Below are 27081 nucleotides of genomic sequence, written 5' to 3'. Positions count from 1 at the left end.
TTGATATAATTATATTTGACCAGTTAGTAGAATACAGTGTACTAGAGTAGCAAATTACAATTCTATTAAAGAATAAAGATTCATTGATTCTAATTAGGAAAAGAGGATTCAGCTCAGCGTTGCGATTTTTAGGTAGTTTTTGTATAGGGGTGTTCCTTACTGTACAGTCTTACTTTTACTTTTACATATAGGTCGAACAGTTTAAGCGTGTAACAGATACAAAAAAAGTATATAGCGTTCGTGTTGCAGACAAGTCGGTGATCCCCAAGCAGATCGCGTTCAGTGTGCGACTGGCGCTGGCGTGTCGCGCCAGCTGGGTGTCGCACCCCACGCACCTGGAGCTCATGAACGTGCCGCGCTCGTTCAGCCTACGCCTCGCTTCCTCTATCCTGCCGCCCGGCCCGCACTGCGCCAGGTGGGTGTGCTGCAGGCGAGCCAGGTGTCGCAGCCCGCGCACCTGGAGCTCATGAACGTGCCGCGCTCGTTCAGCCTACGCCTCGCTTCCTCTATCCTGCCGCCCGGCCCGCACTGCGCCAGGTGGGTGTGCTGCAGGCGAGCCAGGTGTCGCAGCCCGCGCACCTGGAGCTCATGAACGTGCCGCGCTCGTTCAGCCTACGCCTCGCTTCCTCTATCCTGCCGCCCGGCCCGCACTGCGCCAGGTGGGTGTGCTGCAGGCGAGCCAGGTGTCGCAGCCCGCGCACCTGGAGCTCATGAACGTGCCGCGCTCGTTCAGCCTACGCCTCGCTTCCTCTATCCTGCCGCCCGGCCCGCACTGCGCCAGGTGGGTGTGCTGCAGGCGAGCCAGGTGTCGCAGCCCGCGCACCTGGAGCTCATGAACGTGCCGCGCTCGTTCAGCCTACGCCTCGCTTCCTCTATCCTGCCGCCCGGCCCGCACTGCGCCAGGTGGGTGTGCTGCAGGCGAGCCAGGTGTCGCAGCCCGCGCACCTGGAGCTCATGAACGTGCCGCGCTCGTTCAGCCTACGCCTCGCTTCCTCTATCCTGCCGCCCGGCCCGCACTGCGCCAGGTGGGTGTGCTGCAGGCGAGCCAGGTGTCGCAGCCCGCGCACCTGGAGCTCATGAACGTGCCGCGCTCGTTCAGCCTACGCCTCGCTTCCTCTATCCTGCCGCCCGGCCCGCACTGCGCCAGGTGGGTGTGCTGCAGGCGAGCCAGGTGTCGCAGCCCGCGCACCTGGAGCTCATGAACGTGCCGCGCTCGTTCAGCCTACGCCTCGCTTCCTCTATCCTGCCGCCCGGCCCGCACTGCGCCAGGTGGGTGTGCTGCAGGCGAGCCAGGTGTCGCAGCCCGCGCACCTGGAGCTCATGAACGTGCCGCGCTCGTTCAGCCTACGCCTCGCTTCCTCTATCCTGCCGCCCGGCCCGCACTGCGCCAGGTGGGTGTGCTGCAGGCGAGCCAGGTGTCGCAGCCCGCGCACCTGGAGCTCATGAACGTGCCGCGCTCGTTCAGCCTACGCCTCGCTTCCTCTATCCTGCCGCCCGGCCCGCACTGCGCCAGGTGGGTGTGCTGCAGGCGAGCCAGGTGTCGCAGCCCGCGCACCTGGAGCTCATGAACGTGCCGCGCTCGTTCAGCCTACGCCTCGCTTCCTCTATCCTGCCGCCCGGCCCGCACTGCGCCAGGTGGGTGTGCTGCAGGCGAGCCAGGTGTCGCAGCCCGCGCACCTGGAGCTCATGAACGTGCCGCGCTCGTTCAGCCTACGCCTCGCTTCCTCTATCCTGCCGCCCGGCCCGAGAACACAACTGCGTCACGTGTTGCACGTGCACCTGGAGCTTATAACGCATCCGCTACCGATACTAGACACGGTTTTTGTGTTCTATAAGTATAGTTTTATTTATTAAGGTAGTGTATAGTAAATGATATCTTGATCAAAATTTGATGCAGTCTGACAGATAAATTATACTATTTTTTAGTAGGGTTGTATTTTTGTGGTGATAAAGGTAGATAGAAACCGTTAGGAGGATCAGCAATGCGCCTCTGGTGTAGGTCACTGTTAGGGGCACCATTACTTTGCTACCTGTATTGTATACAAAGAAAAAATTTGCTAGTAAATTAGTCACTAAATTATAATAAAACATTTAAAAAAAAAAATTCTTAATAGAATATGTAATGTCACAGCGTTGACGCGTACGACGTAACCTGCATCGAGAAGGGCCCACTGTTCCGCATCCCGATAACAGTGCTGCAACCGCAGCCGCTCGAAGGCGACCCGGCCGCGCCCCACATCCAGGAAGTGAACGTGGTGTTCCGGCCGTCGAGCATCCAGCGGCACATCGTGGTCCCGCCGGCGGGTGCCACGTGGGGCGTGCTAAGGCTGGTGCGGCGCGGCGGCGAGGCGGCGGCGCGCTTCCTCGTGCACGCCATGCAGCTGGCGCCGCGCCGCTCGTGCCGCGCGCACGACACGCACCGCCTGCTGGCGCTGGCGCAGCACGCGCCCGCCGTGGCGCCGTTCCGCGTGCTCGTGAGTGCGCTCGCCACACTGACACACACACACTCACATGCGTGCACGCCATGCAGCTGACGCCGTTCCGCGTGCTCGTGAGTGCGCTCGCCACACCTGACACACACACACACTCACACTCACACGCGTGCACGCCATGCAGCTGACGCCGTTCCGCGTGCTCGTGAGTGCGCTCGCCACACCTGACACACACTCACACGCGTGCACGCCATGCAGCTGACGCCGTTCCGCGTGCTCGTGAGTGCGCTCGCCACACCTGACACACACACACACACACACACACACACACACACACACACTCACACTCACACTCACACGCGTGCACACCATGCAGCTGGCGCCGTTCCGCGTGCTCGTGAGTGCGCTCGCTACCCGACACTACTACACTACTCCTTGTATATGTACATACCAACATGTACACCTTCATGAACACACGCGCACGTAAACACAAACATTCGCACGCACACAAATGCGCATCAGTACGTGCACTCGCACGCACGCACTTACACACGCGCCGCACGCTTTATTCATTAAATAAAAAAAAAAATGTGTGTGTCAACTCCGACGTATCAAAAATAAACGAATCAAATAACGCCATCTATGAATCTCGAAGATGGCGCTATTAGAAAACGTCGTAACGCCATCTTCGTTCAGTAGATTTTACTCCTCATATTTTCTTCATACTGGGGCCTTCTATGAAAATCGATCCTAAAATTTCTAATTTTTTTATATTCTAAATCGATTCTTCAAAGGATGGACAAAAATCACTCATTAATTTATTTTGCACAGGGCGGTGTAACTCTCGAAGTGGTGATAGCGAAGTACTGGGCTAGCGTGGGAGACATGACAGTCGACTACACAATCGAGTTCCATGGACTAAAGCCCGACTTCGGCTCGAGGCTCATACTGTCTGGTGCGGCGCTGGGTTCAGTTACACTGCAGTCATTAAGGCCGCAAGATGTGCAGCCAACCGCCACTCTTAAACACGTGGAGCATGTGTATCGGTAAGCTCACTGACATCTAGTTATTAAGGGCACAGTACGATATAGGGTATATCGGGGGTAGGGGGTAGGTTATATATATATATATAGGGTATATATACTCGAATATAATTATGATCAAGTTCCATGGATTGATGCCGGATTTCAGTTCAAGGCTCACTCTGTGGAATGTGGTTAGATTACAGGCGTTGAAGCCACAATATGTACAGCTAACCACCACTCATATATAATGGGGTATGTGTATCGAATGAGTATTTAACCTCTAGTTATAGTTATCGATACGGTTAGGCGCTGATCATCAATGTTACGTTAACGTTTTATGGATGTAGGTAAATATTAGTACTATATACTTTTAGATATTTTTTTGTATTGAACAAAACTAGCAAGCAAAATGTCTACCGTATTGTTCATTGGTAAATTCGTCTTCTCTTTGTAATTGAAGATTTTAAAGTAAATTATGTGATTTTCAACTGAAACTCCTCTGAAACCTTTATCGAACACTCGAATGAAGGTTTTTTTAATCATCAATCTCTTGACATTTTTTTTTATCACTGTAATACTAATATTATCGAAGTACTCTTTTCTGTATTTGATAATAATCTCCGTAAAACTGGGCGTCGCAGTAAATATCGACTAATTTACAAAAGTACTTGTTATAAAGTTTTCAATATTTATCTATCTGCAGGCCGGCCGAGTCTAAGTTAGCGCCGCTGACGTCACGCGACGTGATACCGCCCTCTCGACAGATATACCAGCTGATCAACACATACACCTTCCACATACCTAAAGCTACAGAAGTAAGACATAGATATATATATATTTTTTTACATTTACCTGATTATTATTATTGATGGGATAATATGTAAATATTTTTTTTATCTATACAAATAAATAAAATTGCCGTGTCTGTTTGTAATATTAAAATAACCGGATTTTACTAAATGCATATGGATGTATATAGTATACATATACCAAAATATATTTTTTTACAATTTTTGTTTGTCTGTCTGTCCGTCCCTCCCTCCCTAACCTTGTCCCTGTTTCACAGTTTTTTTTTGTAAACTATTTAACTGATAACTTTATCCGATGGATAAAATCGAATTTCACAAAGTTAATGGGATTCGGAATTGTAAGTTTAAAAGTTTTAGTTTTCATAATTAAAACGACGCGTTCTAATGTCCCATTCTACCTCCAGCTATTAAAGTATATTCGTAACTTATGTGCGGGATAGTTTATCCACGACTGGTGAAACTGGCCTAAACATTTTGTAATTTATGTATGTATCGTTATTTTATTTTAAAAATTATTGTTATATCGTGGTAAATAAATTTCATATATTTGTTGCAGATATCCCCGATAGTACCGATGCTATGTGACATGCTGTACGAGTCGGAGTTCGAGTCCCAGATGTGGATGTTGTACAATAGCTGCAAGATGCTCATCGCAGTCGGTGACGCTTACCCTTCCAAGGTACAAGACGTTCTCTAATGTTTGTCGTTTAAATGTCCAATTCAAATATTGGGTTTAATAGCTTTCTGTCTGTGAGTTCTAAATTATAATGATACTAAACAAGTTTCACTTGAAATAAATATATAGTCGAATTAAGATCATTTTTTGATTTTGTTTAGTAATATCGATAATAATTTATATCATAATTGTTGAACTTATCGTTCTTTGATCCGGCTCGAAGGACCATAATATTGAATTTTATTACGTTGTCGTGTTTTCAGTACTCAGCGAAGGTAGAAAAGGGCGAGTACACGTTGCGATTGTCGGTGAGGCATGAGAACCGCGCGCTCCTAGAACGGTTCGCGGACCTGCCGGTGGCCGTACAGCAGCGCCTCGTGCAGCCGATCACTCTCGACGCGTACGCGGAGCAGTCGCAGGTGGGCGGGTGTACGTGTGCGTGCGCGTGCGCGTGTGCGTGCGCGTGCGCGTGCGCGTGTGCGTGCGCGTATGCGTCTGCGCGCTCGCGCGTGTTTGTGTGTGTGTATGTATGGGAGACAAGCGCACTGCACAGCACATGTGTGCGTGACCAACGGTGGAGGGAACGTGTTCGCGTGTGCATAAGAGTGTGTACAGGAACTATACGTATGAATAATTGTATGTTACAGCAATGTGATTGGCTTTGCAATCTAATAACCTTTATTTTATAGATTATTTGTTACGGAATTACTGTTTTTGCATACCTTAGATTTCTATGTGATGTCTGTACTTCTGTTTATATATACTCGAAATAATCTTAATAAATTTAATGGTAGATCGGCTTTCATTGGATTGTGTTGTCACCTTCCTCATATGTCTCTCACTGTAGAATGTGCACCATACAATGAATGATATTTTTCAATTGTAGGCGTTAACTGGCGGCAAGAAGTTCACGTCGGTGTCAATGGCAAGCGGAGACCTACTACCTCTTTATTTTGCGCCTGTGCCTACAGACAAGTGAGTACATTTTTACATACAGTTATATAAATTTAATGACGATTTATAATATGCAACTTCGATTAGGTTCTGCAAGACGTGTTTGGAAGCTCTCTGTTGTATGAGAGCAGTAAATGAGAATAAAATTCGACGATTAGTCGATAGACTCGGCAAATTTCGTAGGGCCTTCCCTTTGTTCATGAATGTTTTATTTTATAATCCTTGAATAAAGAAAAAGAGACATTTGTATTCGAAATGGCACATTATCCTAGCCTCGTCATACCGTCATCATAGCATCTTATCATTACCTATATTCCGTTTTTTTAACCGACTTCCAAAAAAGGAGGAGGTTCTCAATTCGACTGTATTTTTTTTTTTTTTTTTTTTTTTTATGTATGTTACATCAGAACTTTTGACCGGGTAGACCGATTTCGACAAATTTTGTTTTAATCGAAAGGTGGTGTGTGCCAATTGGTCCCATTTAAATTTATTTGAGATATAACAACTACTTTTCGAGTTATATCTAATAATGCGTTTTTACTTGACGCTTTTTTCGTCGACCTGCGTTGTATTATACCGCATAACTTTCTACTGGATATACCGATTTTGATAATTCTTTCTTTGTTAGAAAGGGGATATCCCTAGTTTAGTACCATGATAAGGAAACCAGGATCTGATGATGGGATCCCAGATAAATCAAGGGAAACTCTCGAAAATCCGCAATAACTTTTTACTGGGTGAACCGATTTTAATAATTTTTAATTTAATCGAAAGCTGATGTTTATCATGTGGTCACATATAAATTTTATTGAGATCTGATAGCTACTTTTTGAGTAATCTTTGATAACGCGTAGTTGCTTGACTAATTTTTCGTCGATCTACGTTGTATTACTTGTCGATGTAATTGAAGTCGGTTTTTTTTCGTTTGCGAGCAAACACAATTATTGGAAGAGTCTTATTTGGTAGGTTGGTTTTATAATATCAATTTCATCCTGAACATTTTTAACGCTATCCCATATAATATTAAAGTATACCACATAGCAAAAAAGTTTACTGTAGTTCACAGGAAAATTTTTTGAGACTAAGATGAGACTTAGGATTACCCAATGAGAGCTTCATGGAGTACAATGTTATTAGTCCTTTTTTAAGATGTCAGAGTTTGCCGCCGGCGCAAGGTTTTTTATTCATAGTAAATACAAATAATGTGACAATAATATTAATAGGGGTCGACTTTTTTTTCTAGACATAGATGTAAATTTTATTTTTGACGTCTTTTTTACCGACCATTTCACATAAACGAAATATAAATTTGTTGGCTTTTATTCTCGATGCTCGATTCATACCTTTTTTTTCGTAATTCTGTACCTCTACTAATTCTCAGCAAAAATATTCAATATATTATGAGGTTTTTAAATAAATTTAGTAATATGTTAGCGTTAAATATTTGAACATAAAATGAATTTTATATTCGTCTATGGCTTATTAATATTTTTCATTCATTTGCTCTTTGTGTCACTACTATACTTATAATACTACTCTATTGTCTGTGGTCGGAAGTACGCCATATTTGTTTACTATTTAAGACTATTAGACCTTAGAGAGATTAGACCTACCCATACACAGAATATTCCTTAAAAAATTAGTCAAACAGTGTCCGTCTGTTCGTCTGTCGTTTGTCTGCCTGTCTGCCTATATGCCTGTCTGTCTGTCTTCTGCCCGTCTGTCTGTCTTCTGCCCTTCTGTCTGTCTTCTGCCCGTCTGTCTGTCTTCTGCCCGTCTGTCTGTCTTCTGCCCGTCTGTCTGTCTTCTGCCCGTCTGTCTGTCTTCTGCCCGTCTGTCTGTCTTCTGCCCGTCTGTCTGTCTTCTGCCCGTCTGTCTGTCTTCTGCCCGTCTGTCTGTTTTCTGCCCGTCTGTCTGTCTTCTGCCCGTCTGTCTGTCTTCTGCCCGTCTGTCTGTCTTCTGTCTGTCTGTCTGTCTGTCTGTCTGTCTTCTGTCTGTCTGTCTGTTTAAAACCCAATAGACTTGTAATGGAACCATACAAACGAGTAACAAGTGTTGGCCGGCGCAGGGTGTCGCGGTCGAACTGCGCGGGCGCCACGCTGGTGGGCGCGGTGTCGTTCGCCAAGGACGAGCTGGGCCACAAGGCGGACTGCTACGCGCTGGCCGTGCTCGCGTGCGAGCCGCCGCGCCGCGCCCGCGAGCGCGCGCGCGACGACTACGGCGACGCGCTGCGGGACTTCTGCTGCGGCTGGCTGGCCAGGCTGGGTGCGCGCAAGTACTGCTAGGTCGCGCGGTGGGCGCGCTGTCGGTCGCCGAGGGCGAGCTGGGCCAGAAGGCGGCTGGCTGGCCAGGCTGGGTGCGGGCTCTGCGTGTCTGCAGCACCAAAAGCATCGCAAGCGTGCTGCCGACCCTATCTTCGATTTCCCCCACGAGCTCTGGTCACCTTACTCACCTTACCCACCTTACCCACCGACAGGAACACGACACTGCTTGAAAAAAGTACGGTCGAGATACTACCCCAGTCGGGCTGCTTCATATTTTGAGAAGAAAATTTCGAGACTCGTTCGGCATTTGGTCGCTTGCAATTTGCGCATCGGGGATGCAAGGTCAAAATTGAAAAGCCTAACAAAAGCCGTACAGGTCGATTATAGTTTAGTTTGGCCGGGTGCGCATCCGAAAAGCCTAACTATGTCCAGCTTTTTGGAACGTCTGGTATCGCTATTTACGCACACATACTCGCATACGCACACGCACACACGTGCACGTGCTCAGAGACGCACTCTCGGAACAAATGTCATAGTGATTTTTCCGAAATATGTAAATTTTCTTATAATGTCTTCTCTGCGAAATTCATATTGAATTTATTATTACAGGATACTAATTGTGTCTTTCCTCCGCAGAGGGTGAGAAGCTGGAGCAGGTGTATGAAGAGTTATTGACCAAGTTCCCTAATTTCCTGGGCGCTCATGTCGCCTATTTGAATGCTATAGACCCGCCTTCCGACCCCAAGAAGTAAGACTAATAGCGTAGCTAATGAATTTCGCCAACGTAGGAAACACTACGTAGCATTGAGTGATTTTTTTTTTATATCACTAGGTCGGCAAACAAGCCTACGGCTCACCTGATGGTAAGAGATTATACCGTAGCTTATAGGCGGCTGCAACACCAGAAGCATTGCAAGCGCGTTGCCGACCCAATCCCCAATCCCCCCAGGAACTCTGGTCACCTTACTCACCAACAGGAACACAATACTGCTTGAAAACAGTATTATTTCGCTGTAATCTTCTGTAAGGTCGAGGTACTACCCCAGTCGGGCTGCTCCATAATTTGAGCAGGAAATTCCTGCTGTGCCCTACCTCAGTTAAAATAATGATCATACGAAGCGAATGCAAGTTGAGAGGTAGATATAAGGTAGTGAAGATAGAAAGAGAGAGAATTACGTTTCGTATATAACTGTAGGAGTTACAGAAGTTTTACTTCAGTCGCGTGGTCTAAAGCACACCCGTTTTTATTTTATTTTAATTTGTCGTAAGGGGTCATCCAAGTATTACGTAAGCAGGATTTTAGTAATTTTTAACCCCCTCCTTCCCCTTGTCAGCGGAAGTCAGCAACCCCCCCCCTATGCTTAAGTAAACAAGGGTATATACATTTTTAATCTATTCAGAAATAATAAATAAATATTGTGCTTATGTAACAGCAATTGTACCATACATTAGAATAAGAACCGGTCGGTGGACTCACGTCTCTGTTGGAAACATTAAAAACATAGTCTAACTTGAACAGCGATGTTGCTGAGTAACGCCTACCTTGAAATAAAAATAAAAATAAAAATTGCATGCTTTTAGAATAAAAAAGGACATGGGTTCATAAGCCCGTGGATGTATATCACTTGTAAAAAAAAAACCACCATCTATACCCCCCCCCCCTCCGACTCCATGTCACCCGCTTCGGTGTTTACGTAATACTAGAATGACCCCTAATAGACGAGCTACTCGGGCTAAGTAGTTTTAAATAAACCCATTTGAAGGACCGCAATCTGTACTGAGATTATAGTCAAAATTCCTTATTTTTATTCTATTTCACAGATTGCCCAGTATAGACGAAGATCCAGACGTTACGACGGCTTGGTGTGAACAAATAATAGCAATAGCGGACAAGGTAAGAATTTTTATATTACGTACGTGGAGTTATAAATCAGCGATGTAACCGTAGCTATGTGTTCGGGCCCCCAATCTATAGGAGCCTTGACTTTTAGGCCCCTTAGTGCTTGGGGCCCTGGTAGGCTATCGTGCTATGGTTTTGAGTTTTTGATCGTTAGTAGATAGATTTTAGTACTGTTCTTATTAAAGTGTTTTTAGAAACTCGATAAAAAATTATAAATAACAGCTGTGAGATTTTGTTAGGCAACTTTTACAGTTAATGTAAATATATGAAATATATTGAAGTAAGTTTTTATTTCTCCATCTAACTGCTGGCTTTGAAATACACAGGCCGAAGACGGGCAGCAACGTCTTCGGGGCGACAAAGCCAGTACTACGGTCACCAACCCGCCGGCCCAGCGTGGTGACTATGGGCAAAACACATGAGTTCACGTTATTTTTGGCGTAAACTTGTGGAGGCCTATGTCCAGCAAGTGGACTGTATAGGCTGTAATGATGAAGTTTTTATTTTAAAAGCATTGGTCTAAACCATGTTCGAAAGAGAGAAGAATTACTATAAAATGAAAAGAAAAAAAGATCTAAAGACATAAAATTTTGTAGTTGGTCTGATAAATTGTGATTTTTATACATTTTTTTTAAATTGTTTACAGGTTATAAAACAAATTGACCAAGAAAAGTTACTAGCTTATTTAGGTATGAAGAACGATACTCGTAGCGACGCGAGTAAAATAAAACAGTAAGTTTCTTTTAGTTATTATTCAATTAATAACATGAATAACAATAGAAATTAAAAAAAAAATTAAGCTGTACTATTGTTATCTATTATTATTATAACCATAGATTTTAAAAGTTTTTTTTTTTTTTTAATATTGTGTATAGCCAAGTGCATGAATGTTCATTTCTTAGTAGTAATGGTTGTGGTGGGGAAATGATATGGCAACCCTTATTGTAGCAGTGTAAGGGGACAAGTTCTAACCTTTCTGTTATACGAAGAGATCTTTGCCCATTCTCTCTAATTAGTTTAGCAGTATATTCATTTAAGAATAACATTGCAGGGTCAATAGTGAGATATTAAACGATTATATAAGTTAAAATTGTTATGTTGTAAAGGCATGTATATTATTATGTGTAAAAAATTAAATTTTCTTGAATCTTTTACTTTATTTCAATATTTAAATAAACTAAAGGAAGTGAAGTGTGTTGAAAGTTGGTATGTAATGCATAAAAGCTAGAGGCCTATGTTCAACAGTGGACTGTGATAGGCTGAAGTGTGTGCAAGTGTAGGCGCCATGATGATGGGTGACCCAACGCGGTGAGGCACAATGACTATCGCAGTTGACTTTTGTTCCTGTGGTGAGTGAGGGGGGCAGACCTCTCGAGAAAGGGGGGAGGGGGGATTGGCAATGCGCATACGATGCTCTCGGTTAAAGGCTACGGTTATCGTTTGTCATCAGGTATTCTAGTCTATTCAGTAGTCTTATTTGTCCTTGGGGTCTATGCACCGATCGAGCTGCGCGGAGGTGGGTCATCAAAAGCCCACCAAGAGAGAGAGGTATTTTGGGATAGCATGAGAGAGGTCTTGAATAAGTGCGGGAGAAAGTGAACGGATCGTGATGTTAGGGGACTTTAATGGGTGGGTTGGTACTCTTAATGTTCACCTAGGTGGACGTTCCGAGACTAAACAAGGGAAGTCTTGAAAAAAGGCCAGGTCAAGCGTACCCTAAACCGAAGAGCATGTATGAAGGGAATAATGAAAGTGGACGAAGCGAAAGAAGTATGTAAGGATCGTAGCGATGAAGTGGTATGAAGTGGTCTCTGTCTATTCCTACGGGAAAGAGGCGTGATTATATGTATGTATGTATGTCATGCTCGCAGGGAGCGCGAGCGCCAGAAGACCCAGCTGGTGGACGCGCTGTGCCGGCGCGGCACGGCGCTGTGCCGCCTGCGCGCGCTGGCCGCCGACGCCGCGCGCGCCTCGCTCGCGGACGCGCTGCAGCACAACATGGCCGACCTGCTCAAGTTCACCGACCTCTCCGACGCCAAGGTACGGCCCGCACGCACGCCCTCGCTCGCGGACGCGCTGCAGCACAACATGGCCGACCTGCTCAAGTTCACCGACCTCTCCGACGCCAAGGTACGGCCCGCACGCACGCCCTCGCTCGCGGACGCGCTGCAGCACAACATGGCCGACCTGCTCAAGTTCACCGACCTCTCCGACGCCAAGGTACGGCCCGCACGCACGCCCTCGCTCGCGGACGCGCTGCAGCACAACATGGCCGACCTGCTCAAGTTCACCGACCTCTCCGACGCCAAGGTACGGCCCGCACGCACGCCCTCGCTCGCGGACGCGCTGCAGCACAACATGGCCGACCTGCTCAAGTTCACCGACCTCTCCGACGCCAAGGTACGGCCCGCACGCACGCCCTCGCTCGCGGACGCGCTGCAGCACAACATGGCCGACCTGCTCAAGTTCACCGACCTCTCCGACGCCAAGGTACGGCCCGCACGCACGCCCTCGCTCGCGGACGCGCTGCAGCACAACATGGCCGACCTGCTCAAGTTCACCGACCTCTCCGACGCCAAGGTACGGCCCGCACGCACGCCCTCGCTCGCGGACGCGCTGCAGCACAACATGGCCGACCTGCTCAAGTTCACCGACCTCTCCGACGCCAAGGTACGGCCCGCACGCACGCCCTCGCTCGCGGACGCGCTGCAGCACAACATGGCCGACCTGCTCAAGTTCACCGACCTCTCCGACGCCAAGGTACGGCCCGCACGCACGCCCTCGCTCGCGGACGCATTAGACGTGTGCTTTAGAAATAAAATTTGTTTCCTTTTTTTTAAATTACGTACGACGTACATGAAAGTTGTATAATGATAGATTAAGTGATATAGATATATTTGGTACGAGTAAAAAAAAAATGGTTAAAAGAGATTAATTAGAGCATTAAATGAATAAAATATTTTATTCTTTTAAAAATGTAATAATCTAGCTATAGTAATTCAGGGAACTATAGGTTTCAAATTATTATCATATATGTATTTTTTTACGTGGTACACAATTTCTTCTCTTGTTTCTTGTGTTTTGTTCCTAAATAAAAGACCGTCCGGTGTGGCAGACGCTGCAGTACGGCGTGTGGCACGCGGCCAGCCTGCAGCAGTGGGGGCGCGCGCTGCGCTGGCTGGCGCGGCTAGCGGACGAGCGCGCGGCGCGCGAGGCGGACGAGCGCGCGGCGCGCGTGGCCGCCAAGCTGGGCTGGGCCTTCCTCGAGCGGTACACGCTGGCGCAGCTGCCGCAGCGCTTCCCCGCCGCCTACCGCCCCTTCTGATCTCGCCCTCTCCGCGCACACTCACACACACACACATACACATACACACAGAACCGCCGCGGCTATGCGTGTATACGCAGACATACAACGTACACACGGACACAAGCAACATGTGGATCTGTATGCTCTCGCACGCATAACTTACGGATCCGCACACCTTTACACACACACACTCACACACATACAGAGCGATATGCGTGTATACGCACACATACAACGTACACACCGATACAAGCAAGATATGGATCTGTATGCTCTCACACGCACAGCTTACGGATCCGCACACCTTTACACACACACATAAACATGCAACATACGCTGTCGTGCCTAGAAAAAAGACAGTACAATATACGTAACGAAATCGATGAAAACTTTTGATGATTAAGTACAGTAAATCACGTGTTGCTACGACGTCTGCCACTTCGCATAAATATCGAGTTTCAAAGTGAAGAATGAGGTAAGTCCCGTAAAATTGAGTGTTCTAGTGGCAACAAAAGTTTAAAATTTATATAAATTTATATATAAAAAAATCTACTCACATTTTTAATTTCATTGGAATAAGTAATAATATTATTAATAGGTTTAATAATATATTTTACAATTGTAATCACAGATGAAACGTAAACGCGTCCAAATTTACTTTCGTCTCGACCTAAACTTTCCCTTAAAGCTACTTAAACTTTTCTCAAAATATTATAGATAAGACTCGGGATCTACGTCCCTCAAACATGGTATTATTAAAGTGTACATATACTTTGATAGCGGAAGTATTTCATACCTTTATATAATTTTTTTTTTAATAAATATCAAATAATGCATGTTTGCTGTTGTAATTTATCAAATGTAAATATTTAATTTGACCAAGCTGTTAGAATGATTCCTGTTTAATTCTTTCTCGTCAATATTTTGTTGCTTTAACATAAAAAAATAGGTATTTTCCGTTTTCCAAACTAAATCGATAATATTAATAATCCTAAAAAATTAAAATATTGCACATGGATTCTTAGAAAGAGATGATCGACTTACCGAAGTCTTGTATTACGGTTGTGTCACAATCGTCTGTTAACACACAATTGGTCAAAGAAATATCTTAAAATTAAGGTTTTAGTTTTATCGCATATATTGTATGAATTATTATGAATATAATAATGGCTATCAATAAATTACGACACATGTTAAGATGGGGTAGGGGTCGACGAAGTGTGACATTGTTTGACAAGGATTGGGCAGGGAGACAAAAAAAATTGTGACATCACATATATTAACAAAATATAAATTGTAAAATATTTGACGATACAATAGGTAGGGGTGTACTTAGAAATGTGGCCAGCTGTGATAAGGACGGGAAACGTGTCAAAAAAAGATCTTTAAAATCGTGTGACCTAATTTATGGATGGTCAAGGGTCTTAATTGTAGAATTTGTGGTGAAAAATAAAAATAAATTATTGGTACTTGCTATAATTGTACTTTTAAAAATTTACGTTTTATCACAGTTTAAGTTAAAACTCATTAAGAATTGTCACTGTTGTATATAAAAGTATAATTATCTTTTCCTCGCAAGAGATGTTGCGTGGCAAAACGTACTCGGGAGAGTCGTGTCACTTTTTCACACGATGTCACGCCATATATATTTCTAATGCCAAGGGTCCTACATAGTTTCTTGAGGAGTAAGGTAACAACAGTGGTTATAAAAGCTTTAGTTAGATACACATATTCAAAACAATCAGAACAACAAACTCGAAGGAAGTCCAATCATTTAAGACTCCTAGTGTAGTATTATTTGTAAAATATTCTACTTACACTTTACTTATAATATAATTTACACTATTGATTCTACGGGATTATAATTTTGAAATTCCCGAAATTTCGACGCCGTTGAAGGTCAAATAAGGTTACCGGTCGTCGAAATATCGGAAATTTCAAAATAAGAATCCATCCATGTAAGTCGCGTAGAATCAAGTGTTCCTAGTGACCGAGAAACGCAACGAATTTTCACAGCAATAGTTTATAAATAATTAATTAGTCGGAGTAGGTTTTGAAATAAAAAGTTCATATGACATAGGGTGCTCAGTGTGTGCTCAAAATCTAGTGATCAATACAATTTTTTTTTAATTTTATATTTTTAGTTTTTTTTTTAATAGGTGATAAATTAATTACATTAGTTGAGTCATTTTGATACTTGAGGGTATGGAACTGGCTTCTGCTTTGCGTTAAAGTTTTTTTTTTCGGCTAGGCTACACTTCAAGTATCAAAGACAACTGGTTGAGCAATACAACATATTGTAATACATTGTAATAGAATTTATATTTTAAAACTAAAAAAGAATACAAAAGAGATCTGTACTGACAATATGTAGAAATATATACCCAATTATCAAATAAAAAACCCAAGGGCCTGTTACAGCTGTCACCGTTAACGCTATTTGACAGATGACGGTATCGAACATATACATGACATACTTCTATTGTAAATATGCATCTAAAACTTGAAGTTTCTTGATTGAGGCCAAAGAGGTTCTAATGGTCTATACTACACCCTACTTTCAAAGTCTATAGGTAACTTATGTGCTGGATTAACTTTATCTATTATATGTGAAACAGGCCTTTAATATTTATACAATTCTTATTGCAATGTATTATATTTAAACGATATAGACAATTACAGATAGTAAAAATATTTTGTTAAGCTATGTCGACCGACTAAACATGATTTTTTATGAAGAAATAAACGCAAACTTTTACGGGAAATTCATTTTAGAAGTAATGAAATAAACTAACTGAAGTTATAAGTACACTACCAAGATAATTATATAATTAAATTTTTATTAATTACATTATAAATTTACTTAAATAAAGTTTTTAATACCTGGGTGTTATTTTGATTACATCTGTGGTAACAAGGAAAAAGGAGATACGTCAATTTATTGTTAAGTCAATAAATAAAAATTTGAAAAATGACACATGGGGAACGGGGGTTAAGTCATTAAAATATTGTACATTAAATAAATTACAATTTTCTAACTACTCACACGAGTCGCTTTCTTATTAATTGTCCATTGTGAAAATTTTAAATATATGTACTTATCTCCGTTTTCCTTAACACCACAAATATTTTTTTTAAACTTTAACTGAAATATTCTACTGAATTCTAATTTTAAATAATTATTATCTATTTTTTTTAAGCAACAATAAAATGATAATTATATTATTTATATAAATAAAAAAATTGCAGTTTTAAGTGTATAATTTTATATATTTTAATATTGACAGAGATCTTAATTATCTTGGATTAATTAAATTAAAAAGGGCATTAGAGTTAGGATAGTTATAATTGTTTTTTTTTATAACGCCTAGTTTAATTAGCTAATGTGTAATTAGCGATATTAATTTGTATGTTCGTCCGTCGGTCGGTTGTTGCAATGCTTGATCATGTCTAGATGGTTTAAATGAATTGTTAACTAAGATAATAAATATTTGTGACAATTTTATGTGTGTTTTATTTTACCTTTCCGTTTTTTTTTAAACAACTAGGTCGGCAAAGAAGCGTACGGCTCACAAGATGGTAAGAGATTACCGTAGCTTATAGACGCCTGCAACACTAGAAGTATTGCAAGCGCGGTGCCGACCCTGTCCCTAATCCCCTCAGGAGCTCTAATCACCTTACTCACCACAGGAACACATTCCATTATGCTAATAATTGAACGGTTACCAAAATTCAATGCTATTAGAAGATATGATTATCTTGTAAGACTTGTGGTTTCTCAAAAAGAAAGAAAAATAGTTGTTTATTTAGTTTTTATTTAATATTGTCAAACTTTAGTTAAATTATTCTTGAGGCGATCTCTTCGAGGCACACTTGGAGCAGATTTTTTTGCACCAGACGTGTTGCTTGTACGTCGGAAATTAAATATTACTCAAAATCAAAAATAATTATTGAAATGTACTCCCAAAACACTTTCGAATAGTCATGTTACAAATTAAAATTTTATTTATATTTAAAAGTAAAGCGACCACCGTGCAACGTTTCGGAATGTAGATTCTGCAGAAAAGAATCGACGAGAAACTCCGCAGTTACTCTTTAACTAACTACTTAAATGTAGACGTACCTTTACATATACTGTAGCATTAATTATTCGTTTTACTGTTTACGTAAGTTATTGAATGAAATCAGGGTTGGTCTGGCCTTTGGGAAAACCGAAACTTCCCGGCCGGTTGCCTGTTTTTAGTGGGTCCGGTCTGGTCAGAACCGTTTCTTATACACAACTACACAAGGTTTTTAATTAAGTGTTATTAAAGATTGTATATAAGAAGTACATGAGTTGTAAAATATTTTAAAATTGAAATAAAATTAGCGTATTTTAATGATAAAATTGATTAAACATAATTAAGTAGTTTAGTAAAAAAACATTTCATAAATAAGTTGCAAACAGAATCAAAGACGTAATCATCTAATAATATCCCTTAATTATTATTATTAGAGTATATTGTAATAGTTCAAGTAAAACCCTAAAGCTAGAGTTACTGACAGCTGTGGCATTACACACCAACCTTATCCGCCAAAAAAATTCCTACGTAACTCGAAACTAAACGAAACACAAGTTTCAAACAAGTCTAAAGTTGGGTTCTATAAAGGCTTCAGTGCCATTGATGCTCTATCGGCATGTTATACAAGAGACTAAAGAGCTTATCACTCTGTGTCTAGCTGAGAGATAAATGAAAAGCGTTTAATTCAATTTAATAGTACGCAGAGCTTGTAAGAGCTCGTCAGAGCTGAAAATTGATAGGTACACGAGATTCTATACGACTCTTTTCCGAGGAAGTTTGTTGAATTTTTAACGTAAATGGCTTTACGGTGAAAACTTTAATTGAGAGGATTTTTGCGTTTCAAGTATTATTGATATTGAATCATGGGTTATTTGGTCGATAATGAGTTGAGAGCGCTTTTAGGCTGCCATTTTGATGCATAAGATTAAATCAGGCTATATACCTAGAAGGAACGCTAACATAATTACTTATTATGTATAATAAAAATATAATAATATCTATACATATAAAAAAATGGTAGGAAAGTCAAAACTGTACATTGAATATTTTTTTAAAAGAATACTCGGGGTGTGATCTACAATCGATACCGAAGCCAAAAATTTAGTTTTTAGAATTTTTGTCTGTTTGTCTGTATGTATGTCCGGGATAAACTCAAAAAGTACTGCATGGATTTACTTCAAATTTGGCACGAATATTATTAAGAAGTCGGGTCAACATATAGGCTACAAATTATCACGCTATCACCTACGGGGAACGAGCAGTGAACCTTTATTTCTTCAACGCATTCTGTAACAACGTGTAACCTAACGACGCAAATTTGAATGTTGTTGTTATTATGTTAATAACCATGCTATAAGCTAGCTTCATATCATACTATAAATAAAGACATTCTGTAGTATATTTAGTATCAGCATTGCACCCGTGCGAAGCCGGGGCGGGTCGCTAGTATATATTTAAATTTCGTAGGATCAAAACGCTTGAGAGGATTTTTTGGTTTTAAGAATTAACGTAAACTTTAACGCGTATACAAATTACTTTCTTTGAATTTATTTCGTCAACTTATATGGACGCTTTTATAACATGAATAGGCATGTTATAAAATCAGTGAAATATTTGACAAAAAATTTTAATAAAATTTCGACGGGTTTTAGTGAAAAATCGGCGAGTAGAGCCTCTTGTTAGTCAGTTTTCTCGCTAACTTTATGTCCGAACCGACCCTTAATTAAATATGAGCTCAAACATAAACCAAAATACTCAACAAAAATTATGGAAAATTGTACCTAAATATTTTGCGTCAGAAAATGTTATAATATAATGCTTCCAAAAATTATCGATTACATTCTATCAACTATAGTTAACGACATTGTCACAATGACATATCTTTTTTGTCTTTGTATAGAAAATTAGAAATATTTTGGTACTATCTACGTCAATATCGGTTTTCAATTACCTACATGTGGGTGCTATCAAAAACATCAGGCAACAAAGTCACAGACAAAACCATTTTATCACAAATCACACAGATTAGTGAAAAATTGTAACTGAAGTTAAAATACGTATTTCGTTATAAGTCAAAGATCATTAACAGCTACATCTATCTACACAATTCAGTCAGATCAATTAGCCCTTAAGTGCCATTATATTCCCGAAGGAGAAGTTCACATCATACCGTGGTATAAATCACTTACAGTGATTTATTTCGGTCTACAGGGCTCAATTGATGTACATGTGATCTACTAAAGTTTCGATATCATGATTTAGTTTGAGTTATATTTAGTCAACTTTGTTTTCGCATCGTTACGCTATATGATCATAATATATGTACTTATACTATGTATATAATAATTGAGTTGTCGCGATTGTAAAGAAATTTTTGATTTAAAAAAAATTCTATGTAAAGAAAATAAATGTTTATTAAATGTTTCACATCTGCCAACCGTCACGTGACAGCTCAAATTTTTTAAATTCTACTATTATTACAAAGGAAATTGTCCAGTCCTGAGATCAATTTATACTTCACAGAATAAATTTTTGTATTTTATGAATATAATAACGATGTAAATAACGTTTGTTTTATTTCGACTGCGTCGGTCCGTATTTATTGCGCGAGTCGTGAAACAAAACATCCTAATATGTTAGACAACGACGTCAATACATTTGTAACGTGTTAGAACAGGACAAGTGTATTAGGGATCGTGGAAAATGGCTTTTATCTTTTTACAAATTGGATAGGTATCGCATTTTCTAAACAATATCATGTACTTACTTATTTACATTTGAGACCAACGTGAAGTATAAAGAATATTTTTACAAAATGTTGACACTTAAGAAAATTGTAAAAAATTTCATGAGGCATGGTATGCTAAAAATACAATTGTATCACAATGACGTCATAATGGTATATAACTGATATATACTGACGAAGCAGAACCATGCACGTGACAATTTATTTACAATTATATGTCATACACGATATTATAAAAAAAGAATTGTGGTGTTGTGAAACAACGACGCAAGTAAAACTTTAGTGATTAAATAACATTTACATTAATACACAGATCAAAACACACGAATACCGCGGAACACTTGCACGAATAAGTGAGAATATAAACGCTACACGGTCAGCTGATGCGAGCGAGCTATGGGCGCCGCCATATTGGCCTTGGCTGCTCTACCATGCGCCTTTCACTTTATTTCTACTCCGCGACCAGTTGTAATGCGACATGCAATAGACGAACGAAATATTTTGGGGTGATATAAAAAAAGATTCATATAAAAAAAGACTAATTTTAAAGTTTAATTATTGATTACCTTCTTTAAAATAAATGAAAGAAAGTATATCTATACATAAAATAAAATGGTAGGAAAGTCAAAACTGTACCTACATGGAATATTTTTTAAAGAATACTTGGGGTGTGATCTGCAATCGATACCGTAGTCAAAAATATAGTTTTTAGAATTTTTGTCTGTTTGTCTGTTTTTCTGTTTGTCTGTATGTATGTCCGGAATAAACTCAAAAAGTACTGCATGGATTTACTTCAAATTTAGCACGAATATTATTAAGAAGTCGGGTCAACATATAGGCTACATATTATCACGCTATCACCTACGGGGAACGAGTAGTGAACCTTTATTTCTTTAACGCATTCTGTAACAACGTGTAATCTAACGATGCATATAATGTTGTTGTTATTATGTTAATAACCATGCTATAAGCTAGCAAACACTACACAAAAACACTAAAAGTACATTATAAATAAAGACATTCTGTAGTATATTTAGTATTACCATTGCACCCGTGCGAAGCCGGGACGGGTCGCTAGTTACTATCTATAAATGAAAGCACTGGTAACGTGACAGTCACATGCTGCAAATTTGAATATAATTATTATTGCCAATGATTATTCGTATGCCATGTACTCGCTTAAAAACCGGTGGTTTGCGGGTTTCATCAAAGCTCGGATTGGATATTTATATTCGAAACAATCCTGGTATATACAACAGACACAATAAATAAAGTAATATAATTTAATATTGCGATCCTTACATAACAACAGTCTATTTCTTAATAATTTGTTCACCTGCAATGAATTTTGTTCATATATTTGTTATTAATTCTAAGCTAAAACATCACAATGTCATTTGCATGCATGCACACATAGATAGTGTTTGTGTTAAAGAAACAGATCAATGCATTGCTGGCGTGCCTTCGAACGAAACAACAAACGCTTAGAATTTTACCGGTATCCCGTATACCGGTAAAATTCACCTATTTTAAATCCTGATGTATACAGCTTTCAAATAATTTGAAAACAAACGCCGCGTTATCGGATTCATAGCAAACATTTGAAGCGATAGAGCTGGGAATATTGAAATAAAACGGAATGTTTGTTCAGATCTTTTTATTTATTTTCTTTTTTTTTTTGTTGTTTTTGAAGTAATTGCTTAATTATGCTAACTACTTATTAAGTCTTAGGCAGTTGCAGTTTTCAAACATACTTTTTTTTTAAGTAAAATAAGATAGGTATGTACCTACCTACTGTGATTTAGTGTTTTGACAGATTTGTCAATATTAAAGACCTGGGTGTGACATGTGGGTGGCCCAGGATGTTGAAATTTAAAATACGCCACTGGGTTGTGGGTTTCATTCCGACACAGAAAAACCATTTATGTGGGATTTACAAAAAATAGGCTTTAATTTAAGACATAGAAATTAAGTTGTCTCAGGAAAAGTCGATTATATTTCTATTAAATAAAAGTTTATTAAACATTATAAATATTTACAATTCACAACTTAAGAACTAAATAACGCGTGGAAATGTGCCAAGAATGCTGGCAGCATTTCCCCGTTGAATCGCTATGCCGATTCTCTGGGCAAAAAATTAAATTAATTATTAAATGAACAATAAATAAATAAATAAAAAGTGTGCGTGTCAGCTCCTACACACGACTGGAGTTTACTCCTTCAGATCTACTGTCTAAATAGGCACAAAAAAGGCTTACTAGTCCAAAAAAAAAGATGAATACCATATAAAATGGTAAATAAACTAATCAAATAACGCTATCTATCGGAACCTGGGTTACGATAGATGGCGTTATTAGAAAACGTCGTAAGGTAGATGGCGTTAACAACAACGTAACGAGGTCATTCGTTCAGAGTGCCTAGTGCGAGTTTTACGCACAGAAACATGAGAGAAACGCGTTTATAGTGAAGATTATTTTGCATGGGAATTTAAACACTGCAGCCTAGACGATAAAGAATAGTATACGATACAATCGATACAGAGTCATCTAGCGACAAACGCGAGAACTAGGTTGAAATGCCGAATTTCCCATAGAAAATAAAGTTAAAATTTACGCCCGTTATTGCGAGACGGATTAAACAAAACTCGCACTGGGCACTCTGTAGATTTTACTTCTCATTTTTTTTTATTGTATATTAATAATAAATAATTTTCAAAATAATTTTCATTATATAATAATCGATTCTTAAGAAGTATACTTTAATAAACTCCAAAAAAATTTTTGAATCATAAGAATGTGTATGATTATATATCTTTTTAAATGCCTCAGGAACAGACGACTGTATATTTTAACGAAAAAAAAAAACAACTATATTTTAGAAACATGAGTATTTCTTTTATTGTATATGTATATAATAAAAGACCGCAATTAAAAAAATAATGTGGTGACATGGGACAACAGGTAGGAATGAAGTTCCTTCGGACAGTATAGAAACAACACAATTTAAAAAAAAATGTTTAAGGTTTAGGAAATTTAGTATTTTAGACAATAACGAATACCGTAAAATAAAATAAATCAAACAAAATAATAATAATTCAAACTATTAAGTGAAATAAAAAAACATGTGTCTTTATTTATTTTTGTCGACAGTATAAAATTACATAAATAATTTAAAAAAAAGTTTACTAGTAATATTTTAGTTTTACAAACGTCATATTATACAGTCGTGTGAGTGATATTACGTCACTTCGTTATATATTTTTCTTACGGTTTTAGTATCACATTTTTTTCAGTTCGGTCGCCCAGCCAAATGTCAAGCCTGCCGTAAGGAACTTCGTTCCAAAAATCAAATTGTCGCAACTATAATAATCCATTACACTGTTATTCAAAGTAGCTGTCGTAGCAGTTATTGATGTTAACGCAAGGGACAGCTAGTCCATGATAATGTTATAAATTTCCAACTATTGTCCCCAATTTGTCTAATTTTGAGTGAGCATTAAGTATTATCATGACTAAGTTTCCTTATGAAAGTTTGAAACTTAAAAACAAACCAAAATTGTTTGTTTTTTCAGAATATTTGTTGACAAACGAATTATATTAAGAGAATATATTTATGTATGTGTAATCATATCCCTTCTCCTACACGGTGAAAGAAGCCTATGCCCAGCAGTGGTATGAATCGTAATGTATGTAAAGCTGTGTAGAAGCCCGCTAAAGCATATAAAATGTTCGCGCTTAGCATGCACCCATGGGATTGATGATGAATGCGCTTCTTCTTCCATAACCATGACAGTCTTATAGAAATTGAAACTCCGACTACCTACCATGCTAATTACATATTTTTCTAGGTAGTTAGATTGTTATTTTGTTAGGCAATGCAGGCTGTGCAAACTCCACGGTTAATATAACATTATGAAAAAAAACTAAACACACAGAATAATGTAAATATTACGCGAAATCAAGCAAGCTGTCAAGATCATCATTAAAAATAAAATAAATCGTACGTCTTTACATTATTAGCGAAACGGTTAAGTAAACATTCTTAACATGGAAATAGGAAAATATCGTCGGAGCGTGAAAAACTCGTTGATGGAAATATGGAAATACAATGTCTTCAGAATTCGAAATCGGGGTACAAGTGAAATATTAAAGCAGTGCCTGGATTTTGTGTAATAACGGCAGAATAGACTGTCCCTTTGGCATTCAATGGGACGAGAGACGGTATTTTATATTTAAATTTCACGCCAGATTGTAATGTCTTTAATAAACAAGAAGAATGTTTACTGTAGCTTAAATTTTTTTATATTTTTTATTATATTTAATTAAAATCAACTAATATCACTTATAATATAATTTCTTGTAATATAATTTCTTATATTTTGTACGCTCTTTTAGATTAGCTTCACTTTTATTAATTCTGTGAAAAATATATTAAAGTTATTAAAGATATCATTAAAATATATGACCTTAAACGTGACATATGCAAGACAGGGTAAGTCAGTATAACGATGTTATATGAACCACTAGCGACCCGCCTCGGCTTCACACGTTTGCAAAAACTATCAGTGTTCCTCTAATATATTATGCATGTATTATACATACAAACCTTGCTCTGAAAGACTCTATTTAGTAAAGAAAACCGCATCCAAATTCATTGCGTAGTTTTAAAGATCTAAGCATACAGACAGCGGGAAGCGACTTTGTTTTATACAATGTAAAAATCTTTTTGTCGAAGGCAGCTTTTGCTACATTCGTCGCTTAATTATGATATCGGGTACCTAATATTGCTTCGCTAATGTTATATAATGTTATGTTAAGCTAGCTAAAAGTGCTAAAGGACACAAAAATTAAACAATCAACGGCATTGTTTTGCTACTTGGTCTTACACTAAGGCTTTATCTAACAATGATATTACGAAACTTTTAGATTCTAGTATCCTTTAAGTGCTTACTCCTCCAGTCGAGCTATTTCTGATTTTCAAAAATTTTCACGAATACATGCCTAGATGATGTTTTTGAAGCATAATTTCTTTACGCACGCTTGTCTTGGTGGGAAACTGGCGATTGCGTGACGTTAGCGTTACGAAAAGTGTGATCGGATGGGGCGAACGGAAACGAGAAGGAGATATAAGTTAGTGAAGATAGAAAGTTTTATTTCAGTCGTGTGGTCTAAAGCACACCCGTTTTTTTTTAGTAAGATAAACATATATCGATGTGGAAATCTGAATTCTGTACAATAAATTGTTTTCTTCACCTTTAAATACTTTGAACTCATAAATATCAATGCTGTGCGACAGGAAACTGTCTTCGATAAATTCTTATTGTAATTTGCAATATATTTCCTTGGGATATATTATATCATCTCCTTCGCTTATTTGAAAGTTTGATATTTCATGAATAAATTACATAAGTTTCCGTGAATTTACATCAACAGTTATCAAAACGTGTCCACTTCTGTTCCGTCGTGATATGTTAACTCAAACGTATTTATTAGTCTTATTAAAACAGAGGGCTAGACGTTTTTAACTTACTTCCAAAAAAGAAGGAGGTTCAATTCGACCGTATATAATTATATATATATATATATATATATATATATATATATATATATATATATATATACAGGATGTCCCAAAAAGTAGTGATAAGCGGAATTCCAGAGATAGGTCACCCCTTGGGGTATCCGAATCACCCCTATGTATGTTCAGCGATTTTGCATAGTTTTCGAGTTATGAATTTTTTTATATGTTTTTGAGAATTTTCCACCTGAACAACTTTAAAAGTTTCTAAAAAAAAAAATTGAAAACTTTTTAGAATTTTTGTTTTTGTATCTAAATAGTCATGAGCTGTAGCTTCCCGGTTAAAAGATTCAGCTTCTTAACTTTGATGGAAATTGTGAAAATCTAAGTGTAAAGTGAAAATTTTACGTTTTGAGAACTATGACTTTAATTTTCAACTTAGAATTAAAAATCTAAACAGACGATTTTATGGTTTCTAATTAAGATTAAAAACTTCTCCAAAGTCTCAGCTTTCATAATCATAAATAAAAAGTTGTACTTAATGGGGCTACTTTTGCTAAAATTTGCCTTCAAAGACATCAAGGTGGAAAATTCTTAAAATTACCAATTTGAATAAAAAAATTTTTTGTGCTCAATTTATTATTCCTGTTTGCGCCAATCGCATTCACCGCCCTCGTTAGCAGTTTTAAGGAAGATAAGGGTGGTTCACGCGCCCTCGGTACGCAGTTCAAATAAAGGCCACTTTCCCCGATCCCACCGTCGGCATCAATGCCCTAACGCAAAAGGGAAAGCACTCACCTGTGTGTCTTCTTCTCTGCGCGTTCCAGGCGCCTGGGATTCACAAGGGTCGGGTGCACCAGTGCTAAACTCTGCTGCAGCGGTAAAAATAATTCAGCGGCCGTACTAAGGTCACACGCGAACTTATGGTCACACCTTAGCGGTTATTATAAAAACAGATTACGTCCACCCACGTCGCAAAATATCGGTCGATTAAAGGGCACGGCCGATGCGCGCACGAGCATAGACAACAACAAGGATCGTGCTTCCTCGTACGTCATAAGCATTTCCGCCAACCGGAAGGAAACAGCGAAAATGGCCCAAACAGCATCCCCCGCCTTGAAAGGCAATGCCTTTCAACACGCAGGAATAATCAGCCTAAATAGGCTAACTAACAAAAGAGAGGGTCGCGAGGTGGAGCAATTAAAAATTTAAGATGCAGTTACAGAAAAAAAATATACATACGCGGTTATACTATAAATGCAGTAACAATTAAGTAAAATTATGCGGCTATACTAAAAATGCGGTTACAAGAATAAAGTGCGGATATAAATAAATAATAAACAATTAATTATAATAAACAAGAATATTTATATTTTTTAATGCAGTAAAA

The 27081-nt window shown here is 39.4% G+C and overlaps 1 protein-coding gene and 1 long non-coding RNA gene across 2 annotated transcripts in view; one reads left to right on the top strand and one right to left on the bottom strand.

Annotated features, from left to right (window-relative positions):
• The window catches only part of LOC123658412 (tripeptidyl-peptidase 2), a 36248-nt gene extending 22863 nt beyond the window's left edge, over nt 1–13385 (top strand). The window contains exons 12-24 of the mRNA XM_045593841.1: nt 250–415; nt 2132–2474; nt 3264–3478; nt 4161–4272; nt 4823–4945; nt 5206–5361; nt 5829–5917; nt 7965–8161; nt 8797–8908; nt 9982–10054; nt 10707–10792; nt 11932–12100; nt 13176–13385. Of these exons, the coding sequence (XP_045449797.1) occupies nt 250–415; nt 2132–2474; nt 3264–3478; nt 4161–4272; nt 4823–4945; nt 5206–5361; nt 5829–5917; nt 7965–8161; nt 8797–8908; nt 9982–10054; nt 10707–10792; nt 11932–12100; nt 13176–13385 (2051 nt within the window). The remainder of the gene's footprint in view (nt 1–249; nt 416–2131; nt 2475–3263; nt 3479–4160; nt 4273–4822; nt 4946–5205; nt 5362–5828; nt 5918–7964; nt 8162–8796; nt 8909–9981; nt 10055–10706; nt 10793–11931; nt 12101–13175) is intronic.
• On the bottom strand, nt 6408–27029 carry LOC123658423. The gene is made up of 3 exons (XR_006743873.1): nt 26596–27029; nt 17957–17967; nt 6408–6419 (listed from the first exon to the last, which is right to left on the bottom strand). It is a non-coding gene; the product is annotated as an uncharacterized LOC123658423 (long non-coding RNA).
• Nucleotides 27030–27081: the final 52 nt, after the last annotated feature.

Source organism: Melitaea cinxia, chromosome 1 (assembly GCF_905220565.1).
Source record: "Melitaea cinxia chromosome 1, ilMelCinx1.1, whole genome shotgun sequence".
Lineage (NCBI taxonomy): Eukaryota > Metazoa > Arthropoda > Insecta > Lepidoptera > Nymphalidae > Melitaea > Melitaea cinxia.
This window is presented reverse-complemented; position numbering and strand designations above follow the sequence as displayed.